Source organism: Staurois parvus, unplaced genomic scaffold (genome assembly GCF_062004578.1).
Source record: "Staurois parvus isolate SC_StPar_1 unplaced genomic scaffold, SC_StPar_1.0 ptg000096l, whole genome shotgun sequence".
NCBI classification, from domain to species: domain Eukaryota; kingdom Metazoa; phylum Chordata; class Amphibia; order Anura; family Ranidae; genus Staurois; species Staurois parvus.
The window spans coordinates 2,884,289-2,897,700 of NW_028317892.1; the positions used below are offsets into that span (position 1 = coordinate 2,884,289).

Sequence of the window (13,412 nt, forward strand, 5' to 3'; positions counted from 1 at the left end):
ATAATTAACAAAAGAAATATAGAAAGCATTTGGTGTCCTACACTCATCTTAGTTCACACGTTGGTGTAGCAAAGTTTATGCCTGTTCAGAGTAACAATGTAAGATTCTCCTTCATGTGTTTTTTTAAGATCAAGTGTCCAAGTAAACTCTAAGATTGTCCACCATAATTTTACTATTGCATAACCCTTTGGGCTAGTGCTACCAATTTGGCATCCCTGGAATCTGCAAGGGTCTGAGAGTGATTGGAACTCCTGCAGGCCAATTACCTCAGACAATTCTCTGACAAACAAAGAGGTTACTCCATGGCCAGAAAGTACTGTACCAAATCAGCAGTGGTAATACAAAGATAATAGTGATTAATAGGCACTGCCTTTCATGTACCCAGATATGGGATGGTATGTTTTTATATTACAAGGTTCTGTTTAGTTCAGTGATCACTCGATCATAAATGTTTCAAAATCTATTTAAAGGAAAAACCATTGCATGGCACAAAAAGATAAATATTATTTGGTTGCATTGGATTAGATTCTCCACCAGGACATATTATTTTTCTGAAGGAAACAATCAATAATTGAGCCATTCTTTTAGTGTAAATGGTTTCCATTGGCCTCATGCACACTGGGTATTTTTACAGTTGCTGTTATGGAGGTCAGGTGGTTTTTTCTACAACCAGTAAACTTCCTTGCATGTTATCCTATGTGTCCTTGCACATAGGATTTTATCAGCACTTTTTTGCAGGGGTGTTTTCAGTCTGGATAAAAACCCTCAGAACTACTGTGTTTGAAGAAGAGCTTTTCAGCTCAAATGCTGAAAAATGCAGCTATCCTTTGTGAGCGTTTTTGAGCCTCAAGCTTTTGTGGGAGTATAGTTTTGCTAAAAAGAATTTAAACAAAGTTTCACTATATTGAACAGTTATACCATTATGTGTATAGTTAGCATAAGTCATAAATGACACATTAATAATAATCAAATCATTTTATAGTTATTGCCAAACATACAGTAGTTCACTTTCCAGGAAATGTAATAAATCCTGCAAGCTTGAAATGTAAGACTAGAGTTTGTAAGGATCAGCATTCATCCATTATTGACTCAATTTAGTTATTAATGGAGTACTAAACTCATTTTAAAAATTCACTGAGTAAGAGTAGGGATAATATTTTATGGGAGAATCTTTCATTAGCCAAGATGATAAGATTACTGTTTCGCTACTGCATTGCAAAATGCATTAATTGTAAATGTAATGTGTAAACTGTAGAGACGCTAGCAAGCAACTGCCTAAATCAGGAGTCTCCAAACTACAGCCCGAGGGCCACAGAGCTTTTATCTAGTATAATAAGAGATTTCATTTTGCCTACATCTACATTTAGATCATTTGGTCTCAGCTTCTGCCCCCCAAACCCCACTGAATAATATAAGGATGGGTGTGATGTAAAAGGGATCTTATGAGGACTCTGATGTAAGGGGGGTTGTGATTGGGACCCTGATGTAAGTTGGGCTCTGACTGTGACCCTGATGTAAGGGGGGTCTCTGATTCAGACCCTGATGTAAGGGGGGCTCTGATTCAGACCCTGATATAAGGAGGGCTGTGATTCGGACCTGTAAGGGAGGTGTGAAGGGAATGTATGATGGGGACCCTAATGTAAGGGGGGCTTTATTGTGTAAGGGGGAACTCTTGATGTGAATGGAGGGACTCTGCTGTGGAGATATTTCTTGGAACATGTTTATTAATTAATATATAAAACCAATTTTTTGGGGGGCCCATGAATATTTGCAAAATATGTAAAATATTTGTTGTGTTCCTCATATTGAAAAGTTTGGACACCTCAATCCTAGACCATGGGGTCTATTTATGATTGCTTTCATACAAGAGTCACACAACTTTCATCTAAGATTTACACATTTTATAATTGGATTCATTTGCAAAAATGTGTGAATCCTGGGTGAAAATGTATAAATATACCGGTCTGTCTTTGTCTCTCAACATATTTCTGAAGTAATGTGGGGAAAATGATATTATCAGTTTGCTACAAGCAGGGGGACCATATGTGTCATGTAACATGTACTTTATATACACTACCAAGGACCAAGTTACTGCTTCTGTACTATGAATTACATGGTAGATGGTGTCATCTGTTTTCTAGCAGATGACGCTAACCTATGAAGAAAAGAGAAAGACTGCTTTGCTGACAACACTACCTCCCAAATTCAAATGATCTAAAAAGGTTGTAAAAAGTAGGGTTCAGTGAGCGCTTAAAGATGGAAAGCGACTAGAACACTAAAAAGGAAAACCATATAACCTTCAAAAAATCACATAAAACATGTAGTGCAGCGATATTAATAATAAAATAATAAAATATGATGCAGACGCCTGAAGCTTAAAATACACAATATTAAAGATTACTAATAAACGCAGAAAATAAATTACGAATAAACGCAAAAAATATGGATAAAGTCAATGTGACAATATATAAGGAATAGGCGGTATATGTCCCAACAACTGTGCACTATATGCAGATAAACAAATATTCAAATGAGTGCAGAGAGTGAGGTTAGTATCATAATATACAGTGATAACTGTAATCCGGTGACGAGCGGGATAAAATGGTAAGATTGCACACTCACCAGAGGCGCAATATGAATGCGCATTGGAATCAAATAAGCCCGAGGTCCCCTCTGTCCTGGGAAGGATGCAGCCTGGAGCGAATAACCTCTTCATAGGGATAAAAGCGATGAAGTATCACATCTAGAGGTAAAAATGGGAATATCCTCCTGCGCTTAATATGAATACGTCCCTATCCTAACAGCTGCTATCCCTCTGCCTTAACCAATAAGTCATAAAGTACCACACACTAAAATAGTGAAGCGCTAAAATAAATCCCTATATACACATAATAAATACCATCTAAACTTATAATAATAAAATATCATCCAATAAAAAATTATGCCTATCAGTGGGATATCTTAAATACATAAATATATCATAAATAAAACGTGACATAAATACCTCATAATAATATAAATCCGTGATAAAAATAAATGACAAAATTAATATTCCCTTAATTATTCTTCAAATTAATCAGTGATATAAAATCAAAATCCGTGATTATAATATTCAATAATACAAAAATGAAATATATAAATATATAAATTGTGACAAACCTATGAAATTGGAATTAATAAAAATGTGATTCTTAATAAAAAATAAGTGATTATTAATTTCTGTGACGAACCATATATCAAAATATTCCATAAAAAAAATATAATAAAACTATATTATATATTAAATCCACTGTATCTTGTGATAAATAAATACATAAAAAACTGTGTCTAAAATAAGCAAAAAAAGTCCATGCAATAATGTGAAAACACTCAGTGATCTTCACTTCTAGTGCTCAAAAAGGAATCCTCCAATGGCAGCAATGTCTGCTCACCTCCCCACCTCGCCCACACAGGGCCACAAGGCTATAGCTCTCCTCAAAGGCAATCCTTTAATCCAGGCAGCTCAGCAAGGGATCACAGGACTTCCACTCCACCTCCTCTCAAACGTCATATAGGACACAAACAGAACTTCCCATAGTGTAATACTGTTTATTAAGACACTCGATACAACATATTGTTTCCACTCACATGTATTTCCTATTACAAAGCGCTTTCCACCTCATTCCATGGGTGTATTCACATACAGGGAGGGAAACCAATAAGGCCGCTGCGTCCGGACATGCGTCCCCACGTGACCGGAAGTAACGTATCTCTGAACTGGGAATGGCGTTCCGACGCGTTGCGTCACGTGCGTCGTGACTTCACCCTGATGAAGCACGACGCACGTGACGCAACGCGTTCGAACGCCAGTCCCAGTTCAGAGATACGTCACTTCCGGTCACGTGATGAAGTCACGACGCACGTGACGCAACGCGTCGGAACGCCATTCCCAGTTCAGAGATACGTCACTTCCGGTCACATGGGGACGCATGTCCGGACGCAGCGGCCTTATTGGTTTCCCTCCCTGTATATGAATACACCCATGGAATGAGGTGGAAAGCGCTTTGTAATAGGAAATACATGTGAGTGGAAACAATATGTTGTATCGAGTGTCTTAATAAACAGTATTACACTATGGGAAGTTTTGTTTGTGTCCTATATGACGTTTGAGAGGAGGTGGAGTGGAAGTCCTGTGATCCCTTGCTGAGCTGCCTGGATTAAAGGATTGCCTTTGAGGAGAGCTATAGCCTTGTGGCCCTGTGTGGGTCGAGGTGGGGAGGTGAGCAGGCATTGCTGCCATTGGAGGATTCCTTTTTGAGCACTAGAAGTGAAGATCACTGAGTGTTTTCACATTATTGCATGGACTTTTTTTGCTTATTTAGACACAGTTTTTTATGTATTTATGTATCACAAGATACAGTGGATTTAATATATAATATAGTTTTATTATATTTTTTTATGGAATATTTTGATATATGGTTCGTCACAGAAATTAATAATCACTTATTTTTGATTAAGAATCACATTTTTATTAATTCCAATTTCATAGGTTTGTCACAATTTATCACGGATATATATATTTCATTTTTGTATTATTGAATATTATAATCATGGATTTTGATTTTATATCACTGATTAATTTGAAGAATAATTAAGGGAATTTTAATTTTGTCATTTATTTTTATCACGGATTTATATTATTATGAGGTATTTATGTCACGTTTTATTTATGATATATTTATGTATTTAAGATATCCCACTGATAGGCATAATTTTTTATTGGATGATATTTTATTATTATAAGTTTAGATGGTATTTATCATGTGTATATAGGGATTTATTTTAGCGCTTCACATCTAGAGGTACCCTTTAGGGCTACGGTGAGGGTCTGCTAAAGGTATCTCTCCTCTGCGCCCTGGGATGGTCAGCTTAGGTTCCTGGGGGATTAAGCGCTCGGTGTGGAGCAAAAAATGGTGCCCATAGTGTAGTATTTTACATTCAATTAAGTTTATTAAATAGTAAAAAAGGTAAATGAACACACATTTAAAAAATACCCCATGGATCAAGAATGGGTTGGTAAGAGTAATTAAATCCTCAAGTAGATATATGCAGCTTAAAAGCTGCTTAGTGCACTAACCAGCTGGGTTTCAAAGATGGGATCACGGAGGTCCGGCGGCGTGACGTCACGCATTTCGTAAAAGACGTACATTATCAAAAGGGGGTGTGCCTTTTGATAATGTACGTCTTGTACGAAATGCGTTAAGGAGGAGCCCCGCATGACGTGACGTCACGCCACTGGATCACAGAGGTCCGGCGACCATCTTTGAAATTTGAAATCTTTGGGATTAGAGAAGTCATCTGTTTGGAATATTGATAACAACATCACTCTCTGCTCTCATTTGAATATTTGTTTATCTGCATATAGTGCATAGTTGTTGGGACATATACCACCTATTCCTTATATATTGTCACTCGGACATTATCCATATTTTCTGCATTTATTAGTAATTTATTTTCTGCGTTTATTAGTAATCTTTTATTTTGTGTATTTTAAGCTTCAGGCATCCGCATCATATTTTATTATTTTATTATTTATAGCACTGCACTACATGTTTTATGTGATCTAAAAAAGTTGACAAACGAAAGTTGAAAAAAAAAAGATTTATTTTTGCCAGCCTTTTATTAGGGGAGGGGCTGCCAGTCAAGTGTACCTCCCATTTTCATACAAAGTCTATTTTAACAGAAAAATTTTTTACATGAGCCAATTTGCTATTTGCTATTTTTTTTATTACTAAGGCTATAAATTGAGAATTAGTGTAATGCTGAGATGAGTTTTGTTTCCCATAGTCCTTTGTGGTTCACCTCCTTCTGTCAGAAATGCTGACATTATTGGAAAGAAAAAAGAAAAATATAGCATCCATTCTACAATACGTTACCAGTGCCAGGATGGTTTTATACAGCGTCACATACCAACTATTAGATGTCACCGGAATGGAAGATGGGACAGGCCCCGTATCCTATGTGCCAAACGTAAGTGAACTAAAATCATGTTACACTAACAAAAAATAAATAAAGTAAATACAGGTTCTAACATTTCTACAGTAGACCTAAGCGGTTGGTAATTTAAAAGTCTTTATTTTAGTACAGACTTTCATTACTCTGGAAATGTATGATAGTCTAACATGAATGGGGTAGGGCTGGTGATTTACTAAAGAAAATTAGGACTGTACATTTTATAAAATGTATAAATACAAGCTAAATGCATTTAGCTTAGAGAATAAGGAGAATCTGTGTTCACTTCAGTCATTCCTTTTATATATTTCCCTTGAACGTATTTGGCCATTTAAAATTAACAAGTCTAGTAAACAGATTCACCCTGTTTACTAGACTATGAGGTTGATTTACTAAAGGCAAATAGACTGTGCACTTTGCAAGTGCAGTTTCACTGATTTTCTCAAAGTGAATGTGGATGAGCTTCGATTTGTAAAGAATACCTATTTAGGAGCAAGAAAAAGAAAAAAAAGCATTTTTTCTTGCACATGATTGGATGATGGAAATCAGCAGAGCTTTACCACATTCACTAAGATCTGGGGAAAATGAGTGCAGCTGCACTTGCAAAGGGCACAACCTATTTGCCTTTAGTAAATCATCCCCCATGTGAACATCTTTTTTGCAAAGTGAATTTTCACCTTACTAACTGAACATGTTGTGCTATTTTAGTAAATCAACCCCAAAGTCTGATTTAAAAAATTATTTCATCTACAGCAGCCAGCGAAGTACAGCTAAAATAGTGACTGTTCCAAGCAGCATTTTATAAATCTGCTGATTGGCATGAATAATAATTACATTTCCCCCCTTGGGTTCACTGCTCCCATTTCCATTTTTTATCACAGTGACCATTGAAAGACCATGACAAGCAAAAGAGGGTAGGTGTAAGAAGTGACAAGTTGCTGACAAAGTCAGTTCAAAAGCTAAATTCTATTATACTCCACTAGGGTTACTAGCTATATGAATTCCATTATAATGTATTTAAAGGACAAACTTTTTTTGGCTTTGGGTGAAGTATAACAGGATTAGAACCTGACAAGTTTTTATTGCTCTCTGTGTTCAAATTGTGGCGATCCAACATTCTGTTTGTCCTGATCACTTGAAAACATTAAAACAGAATGTGATGGGAAATCTTACATTTTAGAGTTTTCACCAGAACAAGACCACCTTTTCCCTGTGATAATAGATGGAATTTCCTCTGTTAGGGAGATTTTCTCTCACTTCCTGTTGCTTCTCCAAGACAGGATGCAAAGTGAAATCCCTCAGCTATGTACAAAGAGCAAAAATGAATGTGGTTTTAACTCATCCCTACTCTGTCCAAAACTAAACAAAAAATTTCCTTCACATAAACAATGGGGAAATTAACAAAGCTTCCTGGACCATTATAATGGCACTGGAAACTGAAACAAGTAGCATGCTCTACATTAGCATAGCAGATAGACCTGTTGTAGGTCTTTCAGTGCCACCCATGTCAGTTTCTATTCCAGAGTGAAATAGAAACTGGTGCAGGTTCTATGCCTAATTTGCAAAAGGATTGCAGCCGTTTTCAAAATAGAAAACTGCCATAGATTCCCATCAGATTGGACCTGGCAGACCTGGGCCTGGAGACTAGCTCACACACTGCACAGGCAAAACCTGAATATAAGCAGGGAAGTGCCTGTCTCTTCGTATATGCCCAGCTGTTAACAAAGTTAGCAGCCTTCCACCTCCTTTCTGCTCTCAGTTGAGTTTTGGGGGGAAGAGGTTGGACAGAGGGAGCCAGAGCAAGCAGCTCCAACTCTCTATGTGGTGTCTGGCACAGACACAACATAGAAAACAGAGCAGATTGATCCTTTTTAAAGGGGCTTGTGCTGCCTTTGTTAAGCAGACATTACACTGTTTTCTCAGGTTAAATGAGTGGTGTAGGCTTTATGCCTGCACCACTCTTCTTTTTTTGACCCCCCAACGATTGCAAATTCATTGCATCTGTATTTTATGATAAGAACAGCTTCACAAAGAATACATTAATTATATATATATATTTTATAATCTTACAGCTAGAAGACATCACAGGACAAGGAGACATCATCGTCAGCACTGGCATCACCCACACAAAAAACAAACACATGACTCAAATCACCAGAACCACCATCACCATAACAACAATCATCACCATCACCACCACCACCATAATCACAAGAATCATCATCACCACCAGCACAAATCCCACCGTGAAAGGAGAAAAGAAGACCGGCATGCACACAGAAGAGATAAGGACACTTACTACTAAGAAGCATCTGGTCCTGAAAATATCATCTACTGCTGACATACCCGTCAACCATAGGGGCGACAGATATGATGCAGCTGAAGACCTAATAACCCTACTCCTGTTTAGCACTATATGTTTCTGAGATGTGTTCATTGGAAATAGCACCAGGTTTATTATGACTGTTTTGTCTTATGTAAATCTGGTGTTGTATGTGTCTTACAACAAGCAACATCTTTCTATAACTGGTCAAGGGAACTGAAATATCCATATTCAACTCAGAGGACTATTCAGTAACTTGCTGTATTACCTGCCACTTCACCTTCTACATTTCCAAGAACCAAGAAATAGACATTTGGGCCCATTTTTTCAAAAACTCTTTCGAAAAGTTTCTCTCAAATAATTATTTTATAATGGTCTTTTTATTTGTGAAGAGCAGCGAGAAAATAAGGCCACTCAATTTCTGATGAAGATTTGTAAAATAATAACCCTCACAGAAACCATTTGGATTATCACAAACACCAGGACCATTAATAGTAGACAATATGGACAGTTAAGGGTCACAGTATGAGCCTGGCAGAACTCAATATCATTGATTAAAGTGTACATTGGTAGAAAGGTCAATAATTCAAAGGTAAAAAGCAACACATATTATTCTGCATCTGTTTATACGTGGGAATAGATTTTGCTCAAATACACAGGGCAATCTGGATTCTTGGGTTTTTCCATAACAGTCTTTGATTTTCAGTCCTGTATAGTTTTGGTGGCTATAATAATTTGTGGCACTCATTATACTTTAGGAAAATTGGCTTACTGTGGCAAATTGAATTTCAGTCTGCTGTTGCATATTATAAAATGCATAATGTTAAATTGTGCAATTTGATTCGAAAATAGTGTCTTTTTGCCACTTGATGCTTGTGGTAGAGCAATTCTCCATTTTAATACGCCCTGAGCAGTAAAAAGGCTAAGACATTGTGCAAATGAGTGTGTTTTTAATTTGCCTTTCTTTAGTGTCAGGTAAACAGAAGGGCATATTAATGCTCTTATAGAGAGTATTGATATTTATGGAAGCATTATCATTACTGCATACAAGCACCTATAAAAGCGAATTATAATTCAGCTGCAGTAAGTAGATCTTGTCTTATTTTCCATAAAATCGTCATGTCCTGAGCTGATTTTTAAAAGTGCCTATGTGCATTGTAGTGATTTTACTTCATATAGATCAGTGTTCTCTATAGCTTTGTATTCACACTTGAAAGAAATGTCTAGGTTACAGTGAAGATGTATAGAAGGCACCATAATGTACCACCTCATTCTTTTACCGCACGCCTCCGACCACCTTGATTCTCAGTCAAAGTATATAGCACACATGACTCTCCCTATGTCTTCCATATTGCAGTTCTTAGCGTCTGAGCAGCCAATTGCTAGGCCTGAGTGCTGTCAAATGGAGAACAATGGGAGTGCCAAGCCCTATGCAAATAAAAACTTTCAGAAAATCAGTATTTTAATTGAATTTTAGGGGGTTTCAGTGACAGATGAACGCAGCTGTTTAGTACAGTAAAGGTAGGAGCAAGGAGGAACATCATAGTGCCTGCTGTGCATCCTCAGTCATACAATTAGAGTATCCTATTTGCTACAGGTTCACACAAAGTAGATAAGTAGCTCTATCCACAGGTGCTAGCTTCTGAAAGGATTTGGGAATGGGTTCTCAGAGGGGTGACCATAAGGCCTATTTATAAGGATTGTTAAAAATAATTGCTTTCATCACACATCGCCCTATTGCCCAGCTAATATTTTTTTCTCAAATTTTTAAAAACATGAACTGAAAAGCTGAGGTTTTAAAGCAGAGTGTCAAGGTGGTAAAAAGGTAAAATACTTCTGGTTTAGGTGAGCATAAACTATCTCTCTGATTTAAAAAGCAGCAGAAATGGTTTGTAAACCAAAAATGAAGAATGTGTACAAATGTGGTAATTTAAACGTAGTTAGAAAAATACCCCATATGGTATTACCATCTTTCGAATAGGTGGAAGCAATGGAAATATGCAGTATATGTCAACCTTTATAAATAGGCTTCTAAGGGTGGGATAAGGGTTGGGGGGAAGCGCTGTTTTTGGTATTATTACTGTTTGCTTACAGATAACATGTGCGATTTTGTGGTAGGAATTTGACCCCCTAGTTCTTGCTGGTTTGCTGTCCATTTGTTATTTTAGTTGTGTGGATGTAAGAATGAGTGACTATATGTCTGTTTATATTTATATTGTGTGTACATAAGTAAACCCTAGTTTAAATCATGAATTTCAGCTGGATCATATATTAATTTCTCTGGCATGAGATTGATTTACAACTAAGATGTACTTTGACATTGTTCTGGAATGTTCTATGAATCACAAGTTAGAGTGCAACTCCAACCAAAACATATATTTAGTTTTGAATATAGTGAGGAACACTTAGAACCTTTGTTGGATTTTTATTGTAGTTTTTGGAAAAGATTACCCTCACAGTGGGAAATCTCTCCAGCTGGAAGATAGCATAAAAAACTAGAGATGGAGAGTTAGAACTGTCATTCATTTTCATTCTATTTTTTAATCTTCGGGGTTCAGTGATTGCAACCATTGTTTGTGGGGTAAGAAGGTTTGAAATAACCCAATAGGTAAGGCAGACAACAGTTTACCTACCAAAGGTTTTGTTTCCATACTACTGTTATCCACACTACTTCCTGTCTAAGTGGGAAGTAGGGAAGTCCTTTCTATCTGGTTCACAGCAATAAAAACTTGATAGAGGTTCCTACTCTTTATCAAAATGTAACAAAATAAGTTTGGGTGGAGTTTTATTTTAATATAAATGGCACTCTCTTGAAAATACTGCATAAGCCACAGTTATGTCTAGTGTCCGGCTTTGCTTCTGTTCTTATACTCAAGATTTACATGGATTTATGGAATGCCCATTGAAAGAAGTAGTTGATAAAATAAAAAATTATGTATGCTTGGAATGTTTGTCCTAAACCTTACATGAATCCATTATATTAGGTGTCTGATTTTGGATAAAATGGCATTTCATGACACGTGCACTTTGGATTATATAGCTGGTATTGAAAACATGAATTCTTATACCCATCTTTCCATCTTTCATCACTGGACAGCTTTAAGTATACAGTAGAGAAACATTAAATATTAAGGCAAGAAATAACATAGCTTTATTCCTTTTTGTCTCCTTTAACAACCCAAAAATAGTGGTCTGGCATTCTGTTGGGATAAGGGTGGTAGAGGCTTCTGCTTAGTTTTACCATCCTACAAACAGGCATTCTGTGTCTAATGATAAATCTAGACACAGCTATAGACTTAACTTGACATAATAACTGTCCTTATTGGAAAAAGAGTTATTATTTTTAAATGAAGTAACCCTTAGCGACCAATCAGAATTTACTCAGCTGAAGTCACACCAGGAGAAGATGGATTTTCATTGGTAACTTTGTGCTTCTACACTTGAAGATTAACATTTACAAATGCTCTTTATTGCATAGGACAGGGGCATATCATAGGTGGCATACTCTATGAGATACTCTTACATACTCTCCATAATAGTGATCGCTACACACAACAACCATCATTCACATCTTTTGAATAGTATGTTAAATTATATAATTTCCATTGGTTAAAGGTCAGCTGGTTAAAGCTAAAATTGTTTAAGAACATTACTGTTGAGGACATTTCTAACATAAGTCTGCCATAGACCGCTCAAAATTTAAGTCATGGGTGGCCCTCTCAACACCACCCATCTAATCAAGATTAGATTTTTTCATTGACTTTTGTTGAAGGAGCCAGGTGGAAAATTGCCAGCTAAGTAGTGACTGCATCCAATCAAATGCAGTTACTTGTTTGGGTATTCTGACATCCAGCACCTGCATCTGTAAGAATACCAGCAGTTAAGTTTGGATGGAAGAATCTATTAGATTTCTTTTGTTCAGCCAGAATACACGTATGGCTAGTTTTACACTGTTCTTCATGGCTTGCATTTAAATTTTGTATCTGGAAACATGCAGGCAAAGTGAAAATAATGAATAGATTATAAAGTATGGCCGGTTTCCTATCAAGCTTACAGGAAAAATGTTTTCATTTTAGAATATCAGATTCACAGGTTCTCTCTGTGTATCTGTAGGAATGATTTCAGCAAAAGAAGTGAGAAGAAATATCCCCAAAGTAAAGGAAAATAACATGTTTGACAGTTGTCAGCAGAACATCAGAATCTCCATTTAGAACATTTTTGCTTACCTCCTGTTCCAGTGACAAATGTAACATTTGGATTTTTCCTTACCTTTTGCCCTGGTGACCATTGTCACTGGGACAAGAAATGAGAGTAAAGCTCCTCTTCAAAAACAGCCACAAAAACTAAAAGAAGATCCAACTCTTCCCCACTACATAAAAACAAGAATATTACCTGGAGTTCCACTTTAGGTATGTGTATATCAATGGCATTTACAATAGCAGTATTCCTTTAAATTCATAGAGCCTTTCCAGTATAAAAAACATTTGGTAGAACTTACTGTTTCCCAGTATGACATAGTAGTGACTTAGTCTGCGCTGAGAAATATAAATAGGGTGATGGATGAATGCGATGGAAGAATGCTTTGAAATGCTTCACCCTGCAGCATTTTGTTTTCTTAATTTACATCATTTTTAAGTGTAGAACACTGTAAAAATTGCAAAAAGAATGTGCTGTATAAACACTGTGCATTGATGTCAGGCTGAACAATTTTAATAAAGTTGCTGTTTTTTTTTTACAGACCTGTTATATATTTATACGTTGAAATAAATAACACAGCAGCAGCATAGAAACTTCAAATATTCATGCCACTGTCTATTATAAAAGATAGAACATCAAATCATCACTACTGACACACTAAACAGTTATAACCCCTTGCTGACAAATGTCTCATTTAAAACAAGAGGATAATCCCAGCTACTGAGCAATGAATCATTTACTGTATAATGCAGTGCTTATGCAGTAAAGAAGTGCTGAGAGCAGTAACCCAAAGCATTTTCAGTTAACTGAGTTCAGACCGCTAAGACATGAATACTGAAAGACTGTTGTAGGTTACTGTACTTTGAACACTGTTTCTTCCCTTATTAAAAAAGAAGACACC

The 13,412-nt window shown here is 36.5% G+C and overlaps 1 protein-coding gene across 2 annotated transcripts in view; it reads left to right on the plus strand.

The window, feature by feature from the left end:
• The window catches only part of NCAN (neurocan), a 305,419-nt gene extending 292,368 nt beyond the window's left edge, over positions 1 to 13,051 (plus strand). For both annotated transcript variants that reach the window (XM_089670821.1, XM_089670822.1), the window contains 2 exons: positions 5,827 to 6,009; positions 8,064 to 13,051. In XM_089670821.1, coding sequence (XP_089526947.1) covers positions 5,827 to 6,009; positions 8,064 to 8,296 — 416 coding nt within the window. In that variant the 3' untranslated portion in view covers positions 8,297 to 13,051. The remainder of the gene's footprint in view (positions 1 to 5,826; positions 6,010 to 8,063) is intronic.
• The last annotated feature ends 361 nt before the right edge of the window (positions 13,052 to 13,412 follow it).